Source organism: Helicoverpa armigera, chromosome 26 (assembly GCF_030705265.1).
Source record: "Helicoverpa armigera isolate CAAS_96S chromosome 26, ASM3070526v1, whole genome shotgun sequence".
NCBI classification, from domain to species: Eukaryota; Metazoa; Arthropoda; class Insecta; order Lepidoptera; family Noctuidae; genus Helicoverpa; species Helicoverpa armigera.
Window position 1 is genome coordinate 6,736,143 of NC_087145.1, and position 15,417 is coordinate 6,751,559.

At 34.0% G+C, this 15,417-nt stretch overlaps 2 protein-coding genes across 6 annotated transcripts in view; both read right to left on the reverse strand.

Moving 5' to 3' along the window:
- The window catches only part of LOC110372636 (uncharacterized), a 68,421-nt gene that overhangs the window by 25,841 nt on the left and 27,163 nt on the right, over positions 1–15,417 (reverse strand). For 3 of the 5 annotated variants that reach the window (XM_064041836.1, XM_064041834.1, XM_064041835.1), the window contains exons 12-17: positions 14,808–14,965; positions 14,327–14,415; positions 13,010–13,153; positions 12,361–12,525; positions 11,821–11,907; positions 3,988–4,081 (exon numbers count right to left, since the gene is read on the reverse strand). In XM_064041836.1, coding sequence (XP_063897906.1) covers positions 3,988–4,081; positions 11,821–11,907; positions 12,361–12,525; positions 13,010–13,153; positions 14,327–14,415; positions 14,808–14,965 — 737 coding nt within the window. The remainder of the gene's footprint in view (positions 1–3,987; positions 4,082–11,820; positions 11,908–12,360; positions 12,526–13,009; positions 13,154–14,326; positions 14,416–14,807; positions 14,966–15,417) is intronic. The other 2 variants (XM_064041837.1, XM_064041833.1) reach the window with 1 other exon arrangement.
- LOC126053685 (uncharacterized) lies at positions 758–3,480 on the reverse strand. The gene is made up of 3 exons (XM_049836374.2): positions 2,314–3,480; positions 2,051–2,230; positions 758–1,964 (listed from the first exon to the last, which is right to left on the reverse strand). Exons 1-3 carry the CDS (start codon positions 2,924–2,926, stop codon positions 1,396–1,398), a joined length of 1,362 nt encoding a protein of 453 aa, XP_049692331.2. The 5' UTR covers positions 2,927–3,480; the 3' UTR covers positions 758–1,395.

The following is a 15,417-nucleotide window of genomic DNA, read 5'->3' on the forward strand; positions in this document are numbered from 1 at the left end:
TAAATTTTACCAGACTGCGACGATGCTCAAAATTAGGGTTATATATTTGACCTGAATTAAAGAATATAATCTTATATTATATTATAAAAAATATTTCAATTTAAATTTGCCATAAAGATGATTACATGATCTTAATGGCGAAGTTAAATTGATATATTTTGTTTAACTCGTAAAGTTTTATTAGTTATAAGATTTATTAGTACAAGGAAGCTAAGATAAATTTAAAATTGTTGCCAGCACATTAAGCAACCCCAAAAAATCTGACAAATTTCTTTAAATGACTTTCAACTTTATTACACATAAAACATTCATAATATAATAAGGTGCTTATATGTTATGGATTACGTTCAATTTTGAAAATTTGTCAGATTTTTGAGATAGGTTGATGTGCTGGCCGCCGTACAAAGAAGCTTAAAAATTAAGTTTGTTGAGACTAGTTATAAGGACTACAATAGATGATTATAAGATTGATTAAAAAGAAAAAAGAAGAGGCCCATACCCAGACATAGGTAATGTCAGGCTAAAATGACGATGATGATGAGTGATTATTTTATTAGTCAAACTGATTATGAAGACTACAATAGATTATTATATGACTGATTATGAAGATGACAAAGATTATAAGACTGATTATAACGATTATAAGACTGATTATGAAACTGATTATAAAGATTATAAGACTGATTATAAAGATTGTAAGACTAATGTTTAATTTTGAATAAAACATAATTGTTATAAAGTATCGTTTTATTTTTGCTCTTTAAACTTGAAATTTACAGGGTATGTAACAATGGTAAGAAAAATATCTCTGAATTGTAAGTAATACTAACTAGTTTACATTTTATATTTTGAACTTTGCATAATACCTCCGATTTTTCAATAGGAGCACAATCGCATTTATAAATATTCAAAAAAGAAGATTTTAGTGGTTTTCAAAAGCGTCGAGGATATTAACAATGCGATATCCCGTGATTTCTATTTCAAGCTTAGTGTTGTCTTTTAAGCTGATGGATTTTAATTCTATTACATGATTTTTGTCAGTAAGAAACCACTTGTCTTCATCTTTCGATGATAAAATATATGTTTCTAGGTGTAAAACTAATAAACCGTTTCGCTGGTTTTTTTTAATATATGGATAGTGTACAATTTCTTCGCTAAGATGCTCCGTTTCGATTAACTGCCTTTCAATTATTCTTCTTGCAACTTGCTGTAATGGTTGTTTTCCATGTCTGATAGTTTGTTTAATAGCGTATAATTTATTTTCAAAAGGATATGCATTAAAAGTTTGCAGAATACCAAATTTTCTTACTTCGTCAACTATATGTGTTAAATTATGTATGTTACTAGTAATGTAGTCTCGCCCGTAGAAGGCCTTAAAACTTTCTGTAAAATCTTCTAACATTTTTCAGCAATTGGCAAGAGTGGCAAATGCTTTTCATTTGAGCAAATCGTTATGGCGCAAAACAAGTTTAAAAAATGATAAAATGGTTCTGGTTTGAGCACGTGATTTAAAATTATAACGCTTAGATAATAAAAAAAAGAGCGGTATTCGGAACCTTTCCAATGGGCCAAAACATCTACAGATCTCATTGATCTGTGAATTTCTTTGGGCATTTGACAATTCAGTAAAAAGCTATTGACAATATCAATTTCACGAGCACTCCATTTGGTTAGGTATTTTCCCAACTTTCCGTCACGCCATCCAATCAACAACCGCTTCATCAAGCCAAGGTCTATTAGGTGTAATGAGTCTGCCACAGGAAAATCCTCTATCATATCTATGTTTAGTTTCAATAACGGAGAATCATGCTTATGGTGTTCTTCATATTTTTTAGCACGAAAATCTTTATCGTTTCTTTTAGGACAATTGGACTTAGGAAATGTTACAGTATTTGATTTATGTGAGTATTCGCCAATCACCGTACATTTCAGACAGCCATGCTTTCCATTAAAATTTGTGACACCTGTAAGAAATTAAACATCCATATTTTTCATTCATATTAAAATATCAGATATCAGATAATTCAAATAATATCAATACTAAACTTGCCTTTAATCAAGGCTCTTGCTGGTGAATCACAAATGAAGGCTCTTAATTTGACTTTGATTTTAGATTCATTTGGCGCCAACGATGTATCTAATCCATATTCTTCAAGTTCGTTCATTTCTTTCACAAAAGACTCTAAATAAGCATTTAGATCAGATGGTTTTCCTTCACCCGCATAAATTCCTTGAAAAATAATATATCTATATAAATAATTTAATAAAGTAGGTAGTTAAAGTTTCTACGATATTGAAATAGTGTTATCTTACCAATCACAAAGGGAGGTATGTGGGGAATTTCAAAGATGTTACACAAAATAGGCCAGAGTTGATGTCTTGAACTTTTGTATACAGGCAACCCATCTATGTTTACATTTAACGAAATCGTATTTCGTAAAGTATTCAAATCCAGCCCCTGCAGTGTATTTTTTAGGCATTTAATCAATCCGTTATGCCAATACTGTCCTGGATCTGAGGTTGTAATATGCACCGTTTCTTTGTTTGTATGAAGTAAAGTACGAGCATCTTTGGGTAAAACATTACCTAATCTTTTGTTCAAAAAAGTAAAGAGTTCGTTTAGGGCCAGGTGAGGTATATTAAATTTTATAGCCCAGCTTTGCATGTCTTTCAGAAATTCATGATTATTGTCATAGTCAGTGGTCTCTTCGATATATTCTTCTTCGCTGTTCTGAACTTCTTCACTTTCTGAGTCGTGGGGAAGACGTGGAAAAATATTTCTGCTCACGGAACCCTCAATTATTCCGCCTAACGCACTTGATTTTATTTCTGAAGACCCTGACATAATTAATTCTTTATACCTATTTTTTACCTTTCTCCTGTAACCACCACTTCTTTTCAATCGTTTCCAATCATTTAAGTTCATATTAAACTGAATTCTCACAATGGACGGGTACAACTGAATGTTACAAAATGGCTGACGTTTACTAATAAAGTGTTTGATCTACAAGTTTATAAGTTTTTTAACTTATAGCGCTCTTATTAAGTTCTAAGGCTAATAAAAGTCTTGAGCAAGACTATGACGGCACAAACTTGTAGTGGTCTCAGCTAAGGATGTTATAATATCGTTTTCTCTCACAAAATGCTAGTATAGGATCAAAATATTATTCAGGATTGTTTAGTCCTATAAGTGTCCTAAAAGATAATCTTGTAGTTAACTATAAGACTGATATATAAAAACAATTACTCTTGAGCATATCTATGCTTGTGAAATGCTGCTACTAGTAAAAGTGTCTTATAAATGTTTTAGAGGTCAGTCTTGTAGCGGACTATAAGACCGAGATATAAAATCTAATGCGCTTGAGTATGTTTAGGCTTGGCAAATGCTGTTATAAGTCATAGAGTCTACCGCAATACCATAACAAGAACGTTATAAGTAGTAATAGACTTATAATTTTTCTTATAGGATTACTTTGCTTGTTGGGCTAAGATCGTGTAATGAATGACTTATAGCTATGAACATTATTATTTGAAATATTAATACTCTTCTATCGCTGTTATATGATATCCCTGACAGTTCTCATTTTTCCACGCCACGCATACACAGCTTACTAATGCTAATTTATTTAAAGTAGCCGTGTTATTAACATATAATTTTAAACTCGGATATCATTACAAATCGAAAGAATTGAAGATACGTATAGTTGTAATTCTTTATTTTACTTCTTTTAAAGAGATACGACTTAACATGCTAGTTTCACATAACGTACTACATAGCTCTAAGTCAACTGACTTTTAACCCTTACCTGCCCTAAACCGTTATTTTTATTTATTATTAGAGAAGTGTACAGGTGTTGAACATTTTCCCACAAAACCACTTTAGATATTTGACCAGGTAGTGCATATTTAGCCGCATTGCTTTACATACACTGTTAACACTGGTTAACTGAAGTGTATCCCTAACCTGCCCTAACATGTGTAACTGACCTGCCTTAACTGCTGCTCGTAAAGCTGCTGCCTGTTCTGTTCGATGATCACTTCTTGGTTGAACAGCATCTGCGCTTTCTTCTCGCTGCGCTCTCTGAGGACAAGATGAAATGGATAAGTAAAATATTTCAAGTATAGTAGTATACTAAACTAAATAAATAAAACTTCTTTAACTTTCAAGTATACTAGGATACTGAAGTAACTATTGTAATATCGTCTACAGTAAAATTATTATACATTACAATATTACAAATAAGTATATACATCAAGTGTGTGAAAATTCAAATATGTCCCGACTCTACGTCTGATAAATTTACCGTTAAAAACTTTTTGGTGCAATAGTTTGATGACTTTTTAAATGATCTATTATTAATAGTTCGAGCATTTTTTAATATAATAAGTAATAATAATAAAGTACTGTGTATACACGTAAATAAATAAAACTGGACTGTACTTCCAACTGGTATGTATACCAAAACAACATGATACATATACCAATTTTCTTTTCTTATCCCTTTAAAATCTTTAGGTTATTTTTTGTTGTTGTCTTTGAATTGGTGTACATAATAAAGAGTATATCTATCTATCTATTTTGATGGGACTTTCACTGGCATATCGTAGATAGCTAACGGGTAAATACGAGCGAAGCCGCAGGGAGACGCTAGTACGCAATATAGTTGTGGTATAGTATAGATGTTTACGCTATGAGCGTGCAAACTTAACATTTAAGGGTTGCGGAAATCGTAAAAATTTACATGTTGCGTTTATCGACAGTTTTGATATTTCATAGTACACGATAGCCGATCAATACCTAGTTCTTGAATGATGAAGAATGTTGATACAAGTGTTTAAATCGTCAAGAATCATTAGTCAATTAAAATTTACGTAGTCCACGAATTTAAAACATTATCGCATAACATTTTTGGATACAGTTATAGTTTGCAGATTTTGGTGTATATGAAAAAAAAACAATAGGTTGTTATATTTCGCTGAGAAGTAACTTAATCATGAGTAGATATTGTACGAGAGAAAGTACATCAAATTAAAAGCGTAAATCTTATGTTAAAAATCACAAGACATTATCAAATGTGAGACTGGCAAAACATATAAAAACGACTTTAAAACGGGAAGGAAAAGTTTGCAATGAAATAAAGTTTATTCCATCCTCAAGATACAAGATACAAGATACAAGATACTTTATTTGTAAAAACATGGGTGTACATATAGTTATGCAGGTTGTTACACAAGAAAATAAAGTTACCATTCATGTTATATTCGATATAATTCCGAGAAACATTACCGAGATATCGCTATCGAGAAAAACAGCTGATCACAATTCATTTACACTTAGCACATTATTAATTGCAATCACTTCACTTAATTACTTCAAGACGAAATCACGATACTTTTACTCAAAAACAGAACTTTTACCACCATAGCATAAATTAATTTATTCATTTAGTTATTCATTTCAAAAAATTTTAAACTTTACTCTTCAAAATTAAACTTAAAATATCAAAAATCAACCATCACAGCCACAATATAAGAAAAACAAAACACTTAAGTACCAAAAATCCGATCACAAAATTATAAACAGTACATAAACAGCATATAATTAGCAATAAATAACCTTTATAAAAGGAAACCGGCCCAATTAAGCTGAACCGAGCCGTATTAGTACTGAAAACTGAAATAGTCGCACGCGAGGTCACTCCGTACTTACTTGGATACCGTTGCCATGGTTACGGGAATAACAAAGTTTTAAGACGATAGAATATTAGGTCCTCACATAATCCTACTTTATTTTGCATTGGAAAAACCCCGAATGAGTTTTTTTGCGATGTGATTTCCACACTAAAGTAACATCTATTTACAAGAGTTGTTTTCCAGAGATTCGGTGACTTACTGCTATGTAACTTTTATGTCAATATCACTATTTAAAAATTTCACTTGCTCTTTGAGGTAATACTTGAGCATATTGTATCACAATTCATGAGATTATGAGCGAGTGTGAATCTCTCATACGCATTCTTATTTACTTTCGAGATCAATGAACCGACCGACAACAAAGAATGATTAAGTTTAATTATCTCAAGAACATATTTCACTAAAATACTATCAGATTTATCTCCAAATAATTCTCGACCATTCGATAAATAACGGACCTAAAAATTAAAATGCAAACTCACTTTAATCCATCATTCCAATCACTTTCACAATAAGCACAAAAAACCACTTTCACTAAACTTTTAAATAAAATAAAAAATGCACAAACACCGGTATTATAATATTATCACGAAAAGACTACAATTAATTAATAAAAATGCAGTTAAAAACGCGAACTAATCACTGATAGTGTTCGCAAAACAATGATAATGCGATGTGCAAACGAAACGTGCAAGCATTGTGACGCGCGCCGGCGTCTGCCACACAAATAACGAAATTGGTATAAACAAATATTAAGTTCATAAGTGTCATTATCCGTTCACTGAGAGATAAGCGTGGGATGGCCTATGACACACATCCGGATACGACAAAAAAAATCAACTACATATATTTTTTTGATTTGATAAACTTGAAAAGGTAAAATACAGGCTAACAACTGTATTTGAATCGTAAAAAAATTATAAAACTGCGTTTTACGAGTGGTAAGACCGGTTTCGCAGTGCATTGGCTTTCTTTCGCGTGGTGGCGTTGACATCGAGTGTACCCTTAATGAAATGCCAGTCAATCACTGTGGGACCTTGAGTACTGAGTCTCAGGTAATAATGTTAGGCGTTTTACATGTCTAGACTTTCCGTTATGTAGGTAAAGGTAGCAGTAAACATTCATTTTTCCTTTATTGGTACGCACTTTTTAGAGGAATTATTTGAGGATTTCCAAAAAAGAAAATTAATTTTCATGGCCAATACCTAGACGTAATATAAATAGAAAACCTTAATTTGCAGAGAATGTAGGTACATAAGACAAAGGTCTTTCTGACTTTGGTCCTAAATTGCTATACTTATTTTACTCGAACCTAACTCGTAATAGAAATTATCTTACATCGTATCTATTCTTGGAATAAATAATGATATTCCCACAATAGTTTGCATATATACTACTGATAAATAATCTCAGCCTTGAATGAAATGCTTATCTTTCAACTGTGGACCTTTTCTGTTTTAATTTAACGGCCGTGTTTGTTTGAATATGCTGAAAAATATTGGGTTACAGTTATCTGAGTTGCAAATACCTTTGCAAAATATTTAGACTAAAGATAGTGCTGAACGGCAGTCCGAAGGCACTCTCATCTTGATAAAGCCACAATATTTAATTCTTTATAAACATTCCATCTTCTACTTCTATAATATTTTATAGTACCGGTATAAAATATAGCCTATGTTCTGCCTGTCTTAGCCTGGACAGATGTTTCCATGGAACGTGGGTGAAACTGCGGGAAAACAGCCAGTATATTACATGTACGAGAGAGAAACAATATGGATCCGGTAGGGCACAGCTTAAAGTTGGGAAGTTATAAATATAGAGCAGCTTATGCTTATTAGCTTATTATTATTACCCATTTGAAAACTATTGTATACTCTTCCGGCGTCCCTGATCTTGACATTTGAGTAATACTCTATTATTGCACATTCCGCCAGTTTCATGGCCGTCTACGTGACACCAGTCAGCGAAACACGACGCCGACGATGCGTGTGCAGTAGTTTTAGTTTGTTATTTTCTATGTATTTATAGTACCAATTGTGACAATCTTATATACCTGTGTCTATAAGTATTTTTAACACGCTTATATTAGCTTAACTTTTAACTAATAACATTGTAACTTTAATGACCTAAGTTTCCCGAAATAAAGGAATAAAGAAAATAAGCATAAATTAACTATCTAACTTCTAAACTGCGCTCAAACCTTCTCTGTGTGAGAGGAGGCTTATAGTTATGCCCAGCAGTGGGACGATAAAAGGGCTGATAATGATAATGAAATGAAAACTATGCACGTATTAAAAAACTAAATAGGTTAAGACGATTGACCGTGAAGGTGAAACATACAAGCACGATTTTAATAGTATATATTACTGAAATAAATCTATCGATTATCTTTGTATGTAATCGCATATTAATTTGATAAGTATGATGTAGATTGGTCACGTTGTAATGTCAGACGCATATCAGAAGGCCGGGCGGAGGAATTTGGTGTGTTTGTGGTGCCAAGAGTCAATAACCACTCCCCTTTGATTATAGTATAATGTATGTAGATATTTTAATATCAGTAGGTATTGTTTTAGTCGTTGTTTATTTCGAAATAATTGAAAAGAAATCGGCAATCTTGCCGCGAAGTCATCTCGAGAAAAATCTGGACTATAAAGTCTGAAACCACCAACCCGCATTGAGCAAGCGTGGTGATTAACGCTCAATCCTTCTCCGTGTGAGAGGAGACCGCAGCCCAGCAGTGGGACGATAAAAAGGTCGATGATGATGGTGTGAAAAAAATAACAAGTATAAATGATGGAGTGCATTCAGCATTTATTATAACAGCTGCATTTCAGTAACTGTATTATCAATGCCACCATACATATTGAATGCAGTACAACAGACAGACAGACAGTCAACAATGTCTTTAATATTAGCTCAGACAAACAATCCAAGTACATATATTTAGAAGTATGTAGTACATAATTGCGTCATAGTAATTACAAGACGCAATGGTGCGTGCGTTTGTTCAGAGAGAGCCAATCATACATACTTGACGATTGAATTCTAAAATAGTATTAGATAGTACACTCGGAAGCAATGAAAATGGGTCAGTTACGAAATGACGTGACGTGAAGGGTAGGATTTCTCGGGGCTGTCTTCTGTAAATGATGTTCAAAAATGCTGTTTGATATCAAAGTTTGAATAAATTAGTTTGAGCTCGAATGAGAATTAAAAACAATGGATAATGTGAGTTGACTTTGACTCGTCAAGCACTAAAAATATATTCGGGGAAAACACTAAATGCGGAAACTTGCAATGATATAGGTAATTGTGGTTTTCCTTGTGTAGGATTGAATTTGGGCATTACAAAGAAAGTATTTGATAACATTTATCAGTACAAATTATTGCGCTTTTGAGACAATAATTATTTCATTACCCTTTTTACGTGTCTTCCAGCAGATTACGAATTATTCATTGACGTAGATATGGGTGTAGTTAGTATATCGATAAATAAAGAAAATATGCAATGACGTCATTATATCGAATCAAAAGACCGCCTATTACTGGATTTGGGCCAGCCAATGACCGCTGATCAAACAGCCATATTAAGAAATGACAACACGAATGATTTCATATGAGATTTGTCATTTGTTACAAATGAGAGCAAAAAAATTGGGCGCGCCCAAAATATTTTTTTTTTTTTCGATGTTATTATGCAAATGAACATTATGAATCTTCTGGTAGCTGTTAACACTTTAGCTCTTTGCTCAACTAAAGTAAATTAAACAGTTATTTTTCAATTACTACCAAAACTGACCCAATAATTGCATTGGCGTAGAAGTCAAAACCGCAAAGAAGGATGATCACATTTAGGGATTTGGTACCAGACAGTGTAAAGTTCGATACACGGAAAATAGAACCATTATTTATACATTTATCGATAGCAAAGTCTGGTAAAACAAAAAAGTTCTCACTTTTCCTATTTTTTTATGTAAATGTCTACAAAATAAATGGTAAAAACTGTCAGCTGGATTCCTCAGTATCGCGTGACGAGCGTTCGTTCGTCTCAGAGCCGATGTCTCCGAATAATCGGTCGCTTTCAATGCCATTTCACGTTTATTCGCTTAGCAAGAATTATACTGATAGTCGTATTTGTGAATAGTTTTGTTTTTTTTTTTGCTATAGATTTTTATTGCTATGTATGAGATTTGTTGGCAGTATTTTTTGGGTGGGTCGTTAATTTTGGTAAGAAGTGTAATTTCTTTTTTTTAACTTTGTGTGTTCAATCAAATGAAGAGTAGTGAATATAAAATCTTTCTATGTTCGATACTACAAAATTTACATAAAACCTATTTTCAATAATTTTATTAACACGTCTTAAAATTTTGAATAATTGGTTCATCATTTTTTATTTCCCTTTGGGCTAATTTCAGGCTAAAGCGTGATCGTTTTGATTGCTATCAATTATTAAATTAACTACTTGTTTTATAATTACTAAATAGGTTGAACTTAAATGAGTTATTAACTTTGGTGGAAGAAACACGCAAATAAAGTCAAACGGAATCAAATGATAATCATATCAATGACGTGCGGATGGCAAAGAAACTGTGTTTCAATAAGTAATGACCCAGAAATCACTATATTTATTCTGGATAGGTAGTGAAGGGTGGGCATTTTGAGGGGGCAGCCATTTTCATTTTTTTATACAGTACATTTTTTTGTACTATGTAAACGCTATATAGTGTAAAACAGCACTTATATGTTTTTAATGATTTTAAATTTATGCATTTTATAAATGACTAAGTTTTGATTGCATGGAATAAAAATTACTTCATTCTTACACTTTCCCACAAACAAACAAAAGTAACGACAAGATGTTTAAAAGCGTGATGGAATCTAAACATTGCGTGCTTGCAACCGCATGCACCGCGTACGTCCTTAGCGTGATTTCTACGCGCGAAGAATGTAGGGCACCCAGTATTTACATATCGTGCGTACATCCTTTTTTATCGATTTAATCGGTTCATCAGTTTTTCAGCCTAGAGACTAATAAATATCATTATTGTTTTGTCAATTTTGTCTTATCATTCTTTTTTACTTTTCAGATTCAAATGAACTAATGAACCATAAACTGATTTAATTTGAGTCAAGATTAAATCACCAAAGTCAGTATAGCAGCGGTAAGTTCGACAGGCAGCATAAATGTAATTTTGTGCCAATTTTAATTCATATAAAACTCACCGTTTGCAAAGAAAAAGAGAAAAATAAAGAGTTTAAGAGCTGCGGTGCCATATACAGACACATCGAGGAGACAAAACTTGAACCTCTTTTTGCGTAAGCGGATCAAAATATCGGTAGCGATCTGCATGATTTCATACTTGCTTTGTAGTCTAGCGTTTAATAAAGGTCAAAAAGCTTAGACATCTATCTGGATCATCATAATTATCACGTCTAGGATCTAAGAGGCGCATTATAACAACAATAGGGCAGTTATAAATGCCCATTGTCTGTGTGCATTGAGTCGCAATGTATTTCACACGTGAGTTAGTTGAAAAGCACCTACGACATGTAGGTGACCTGGTTACAATTGATTCGATTTTTGGGATACGTTTCCGCAGCGCTATATTGGGTCTGAAAGTAATTTCTTTCCCTAAAATAAGTAATGTGACAAAAAGGATTATTTGTAATGGTCTCTGCTCACAGCGGGCGCGGCGCGGCGGGACGGGACGGCGACGCGACACAATGTACTAGATCGTCGCGTCCCGTCGCGTCGAGCGGGACGGCTCTGTGTGGCGGCCTCCGTAATATCTAGTACATTACAACTGCTCAGTGTCGCGTCGCCGTCCCGTCCCGCCGCGCCGCGCCCGCGCCGTGCAGAGACCTTTAAGGCGATTGAAAGAGTGTTGACGGCAGTTCTAACGGCTATGAGTACAAGTTGTTTCGAATGTTTTATAAATTTTACTTTGATCTACCTACGTATTTCAATGCGCTAATTTAATACAGTGTCAGCGAAATCCACTTTATATCGATACGTATCTACTACAAATACTTTCAAAACTTAACTAAATACGATCAAAATAAGGTTAAGTATGATACTTCTAAATAAATAATAGTTTAGAAGTAAAAAGTGTTAAAACTAGCCCATAGTGCAATCCACAAGTTTGTTCCATAGTATCTTTGACAACATTTATCTCGCTGCTTTTCAGCGCCGGCGCATACAAGTCTTGACTGCGGAATAATAAGATAATAAAAAATATTTTTTTAATGTCGATTTACCGCTCCCAGGGTTTATCTACGCTCCAAGATAAAAAAGCTTATTTTTTGGCATATACGATAAACTTTTATTACTCCCTATGGGAACGCTTCTGATTTTTTTCTTCTGTACAGGTTTTTTTTCTTTTTGCTCGTCTTCTGTGATTCTACAATACGCGCGAATCACGAAAAAACGTCTGTCTCTGTTACACGCATAAGGCTGCCAGCACACGTCAGACTTTTTGTAGGTCTGTCTGACTAGGATTTTATGACCGACTTTTTGTATCATGTGTGCGTTGCGTTGCTATCAAGATCCTATTTTTCTGACAAAAAAGTTGGTTACCAATTATCGGACGTGGGCGGGCGGGCAGTATAATCAATCATATTGGGCTTCTGAGCCTCTTTAATTATTTCTATAAATGAACTGACCTGTTAAGACTGATGAGCTGTGACTTGAGCAGCTTGGTGACGATCCTGGCGTCCTCCTCCATGATGAGGCCGACCTTGGCCATGTCGTTGGCGACCTCCTCGCAGTCATCGTTCTCCATGTCGTACTCGAATTGGATCGCTTCGTTCTCTTTGTGGGTGTAGGACCTGGTGGAAAAGTTACTTGGTTAAAGTATAAATAAAGTATTGTTAAAATCGGCCCAAGACTTGAAGCCTACCTAACACGTGATTCAAATGAACATCATGAAAAAATAAGGTTGATTTTTCTTTACGCTTCAATATAAAAGTAAACCTTACTAACATTAGTTCACACAGAAACTGACAAAAATGGTCGACCACATTATTACCCGAGTGCCTTTCGAATGGAATAATTTTAAAGTTCATGGAGATATCTTAATATTACTCTCAAAAATTAATATCACATACCAACAATGAATGTTTTCAAACATGTCAGTAACTTTGTTTAAACCGTCAGAAGTAACTCAAAAAGCAAAATATTATTTGGCATATGTTACTACCGTGCCATTTAATATCCCATATAATATCATTATGTTGACCTTTCAACACACTAATCACACATTTGACGAGGAATTTAACTTATACCGCCCAATAAGTACAATAAGACACTGACCGTTTCTTAGGATCGATGATCTTCAGCCGGAACTGTATCTTGGTGATGTCGGAGGAGGTGACGAGGTCTCGGCCCACAATCTCCAGCCGGAGCCCGATGTCCTCGCCGAAGAACTCGTGGTTTAGCAGGTCTTTCACTTTCGGCCTGATGTTGGGAAGAAAGTGTTATGTTTTTAATGTTCTTTCTGTCATCATAACCTAGACTCCATTTGAATTGGCATTTAACTGAAGGTAAAAATAACTTGATAGGACTTTTCACACAAATAAACTACTGCTTACAATAACGGTATGATTAAGCAATTGTTATTTTTGTACTTACATAGATTTTTAGCTGAGTTTAATATTTAAACTGATTTTTTAAGAAGAAAGCCATATCAAGATTGGCATCTTTAGCTAAATGCCTACTCATCTGGGATATAGAGAAGGAATAACTGTGCCTATTTTTCGATTTAATAATTTGTCTATCAACACACTAAACATTGATTGGATGGATAAATGAATGGATTCTATAGTTTACCTATGGTGGGTCAAGTCTATAAATATGAAGAAACAGTTATTCAACATAATTGAAAGACACATTAGAGTAAACTTTACGAACAAAATACTACGTAGAAAATCGGAAGGTTTGTATGAAAATTGGTAATTTTTGGTTTTGTTAAATCTAAGTTACAATAGTTAACACACACATAGAAACAAGAATTTTACATATAAAGCTACTAACGATTATAAGGAACCTACACAAAATACAACAGTAATCACAAAAGCATACGAGATTAAACAGTTTTGTGAACAAGAAAAACATTTAGGTATATATTGAAATATCTATAATTTTCTACACAAATATATGTAAATTAATATTACGTTTATTATATTTATAAGCTAAGCTTGGTCTAAGATAATATGGATAAAAGGATTTTTGGCGCAATTTAGCCATTTTTTATGAATATGTAAAGCAATTAGTATAAACACTGAATTAAATAGAATTACCTCAGCCTAGCCCATGTGGCACTATAGGGGAGATTATAAGTATAGAAATTTGGGCTTTATTTCTAGTAGTTTAAGTTTAAAATTTTCGTACATTTTCGTAGCAAGTATATAAATTAACAAAGATAGTTTTTCAATTTTATTTACAATTGAAATATGTTAAGAAATGCAATAACGACTTATTTCTTGTTCGACTTTTATACTTTTTTTGGGAAATATTGTTATGAAAAGTTTTTGTTTTTTGAAAGCATGAACTATTTATACATTTGTATAGAAATATGTAACTTTTTAGTATGTTTGAAATAATGAACTATTTATACAGAACTATGTTTACCTGTCTGTTTTATTAGGCTTGATACAAGACTCGATAATATCTCGCACCTCTGGGATGGTGACCTTCTCCAAACTCTGCGGTTTTACACCCTATGGAAACAATAAATATATCCATTAGAAATATCAAATACACATCAAGCTAGAAGAGGAACTTGAAATTAACTTCTTAGAACGATTCAACCCTGTCTAGAGACATTCTTAGGTATATTCTGGTATAATTTTGGTCCAGTATAATTTACTGGCTAGCTGGGCAGTTTGAGGATGAACTCGGTTTAACTCACTACTCAGCGCGATTTTTACATGTTGTTGAAGGCGGGACGGATCTTTGCTTTTTGTGTATATACATGAGAGTAGGACTACATCCTGAATCTAAAGCCTGGATTTATTGTCTCGCGGATTCAATACTAAACAATACAATAACATTTAACGTCATGGATTTCCGCAAAGTAACATCTGATTCCATAATTAATATGTACACTAACCGAGACGACCTTCTTGTATATCTGCGCGGGCCCGGAGCACTCGCTGTAGGGGTACTCGCCGGTGGCCATCTCCAGCATGCACATGCCGAACGCGTACACGTCCACCGACTCGTCGTAGTGCTCCTCGTACATCTCCGGCGCCATGAACTCCGGGGTGCCTGATGTATAACAATCATTTATTGGAAGATAGATACATGATATCATCATAGCCGTCCACAGTTGAATATAGGCGTCCTCTGTGCTTGTGTAGGGCAGCATGCAACCGTATGCAAGACTGTAACACTGTAACTGTCACATTCGAATGCGCTTATCGTGACCGCGTCCACAGCAAAGGCCTGCGCAGACATGAGGCTCGCGTTGGCATGACGGCCATGCGGCGACAGCAAGCAACCACAGCGCGATACTAGCGCCATTATTATTATACACTGTGCCGTCTCTTTTTTTAGTATAGTTTTGTAATTAAAGTTTTATTGATCTACTTAACAGTTGTAAAACGTGAAACATTGGTAGACACCAATGTTTCACATTTTACAAAATATTTTTGACAACATTTTCACTTCGAGTCTGTGTTCGTATCCGGAATTATAATTTTAAGCAATTGAAAAAATTA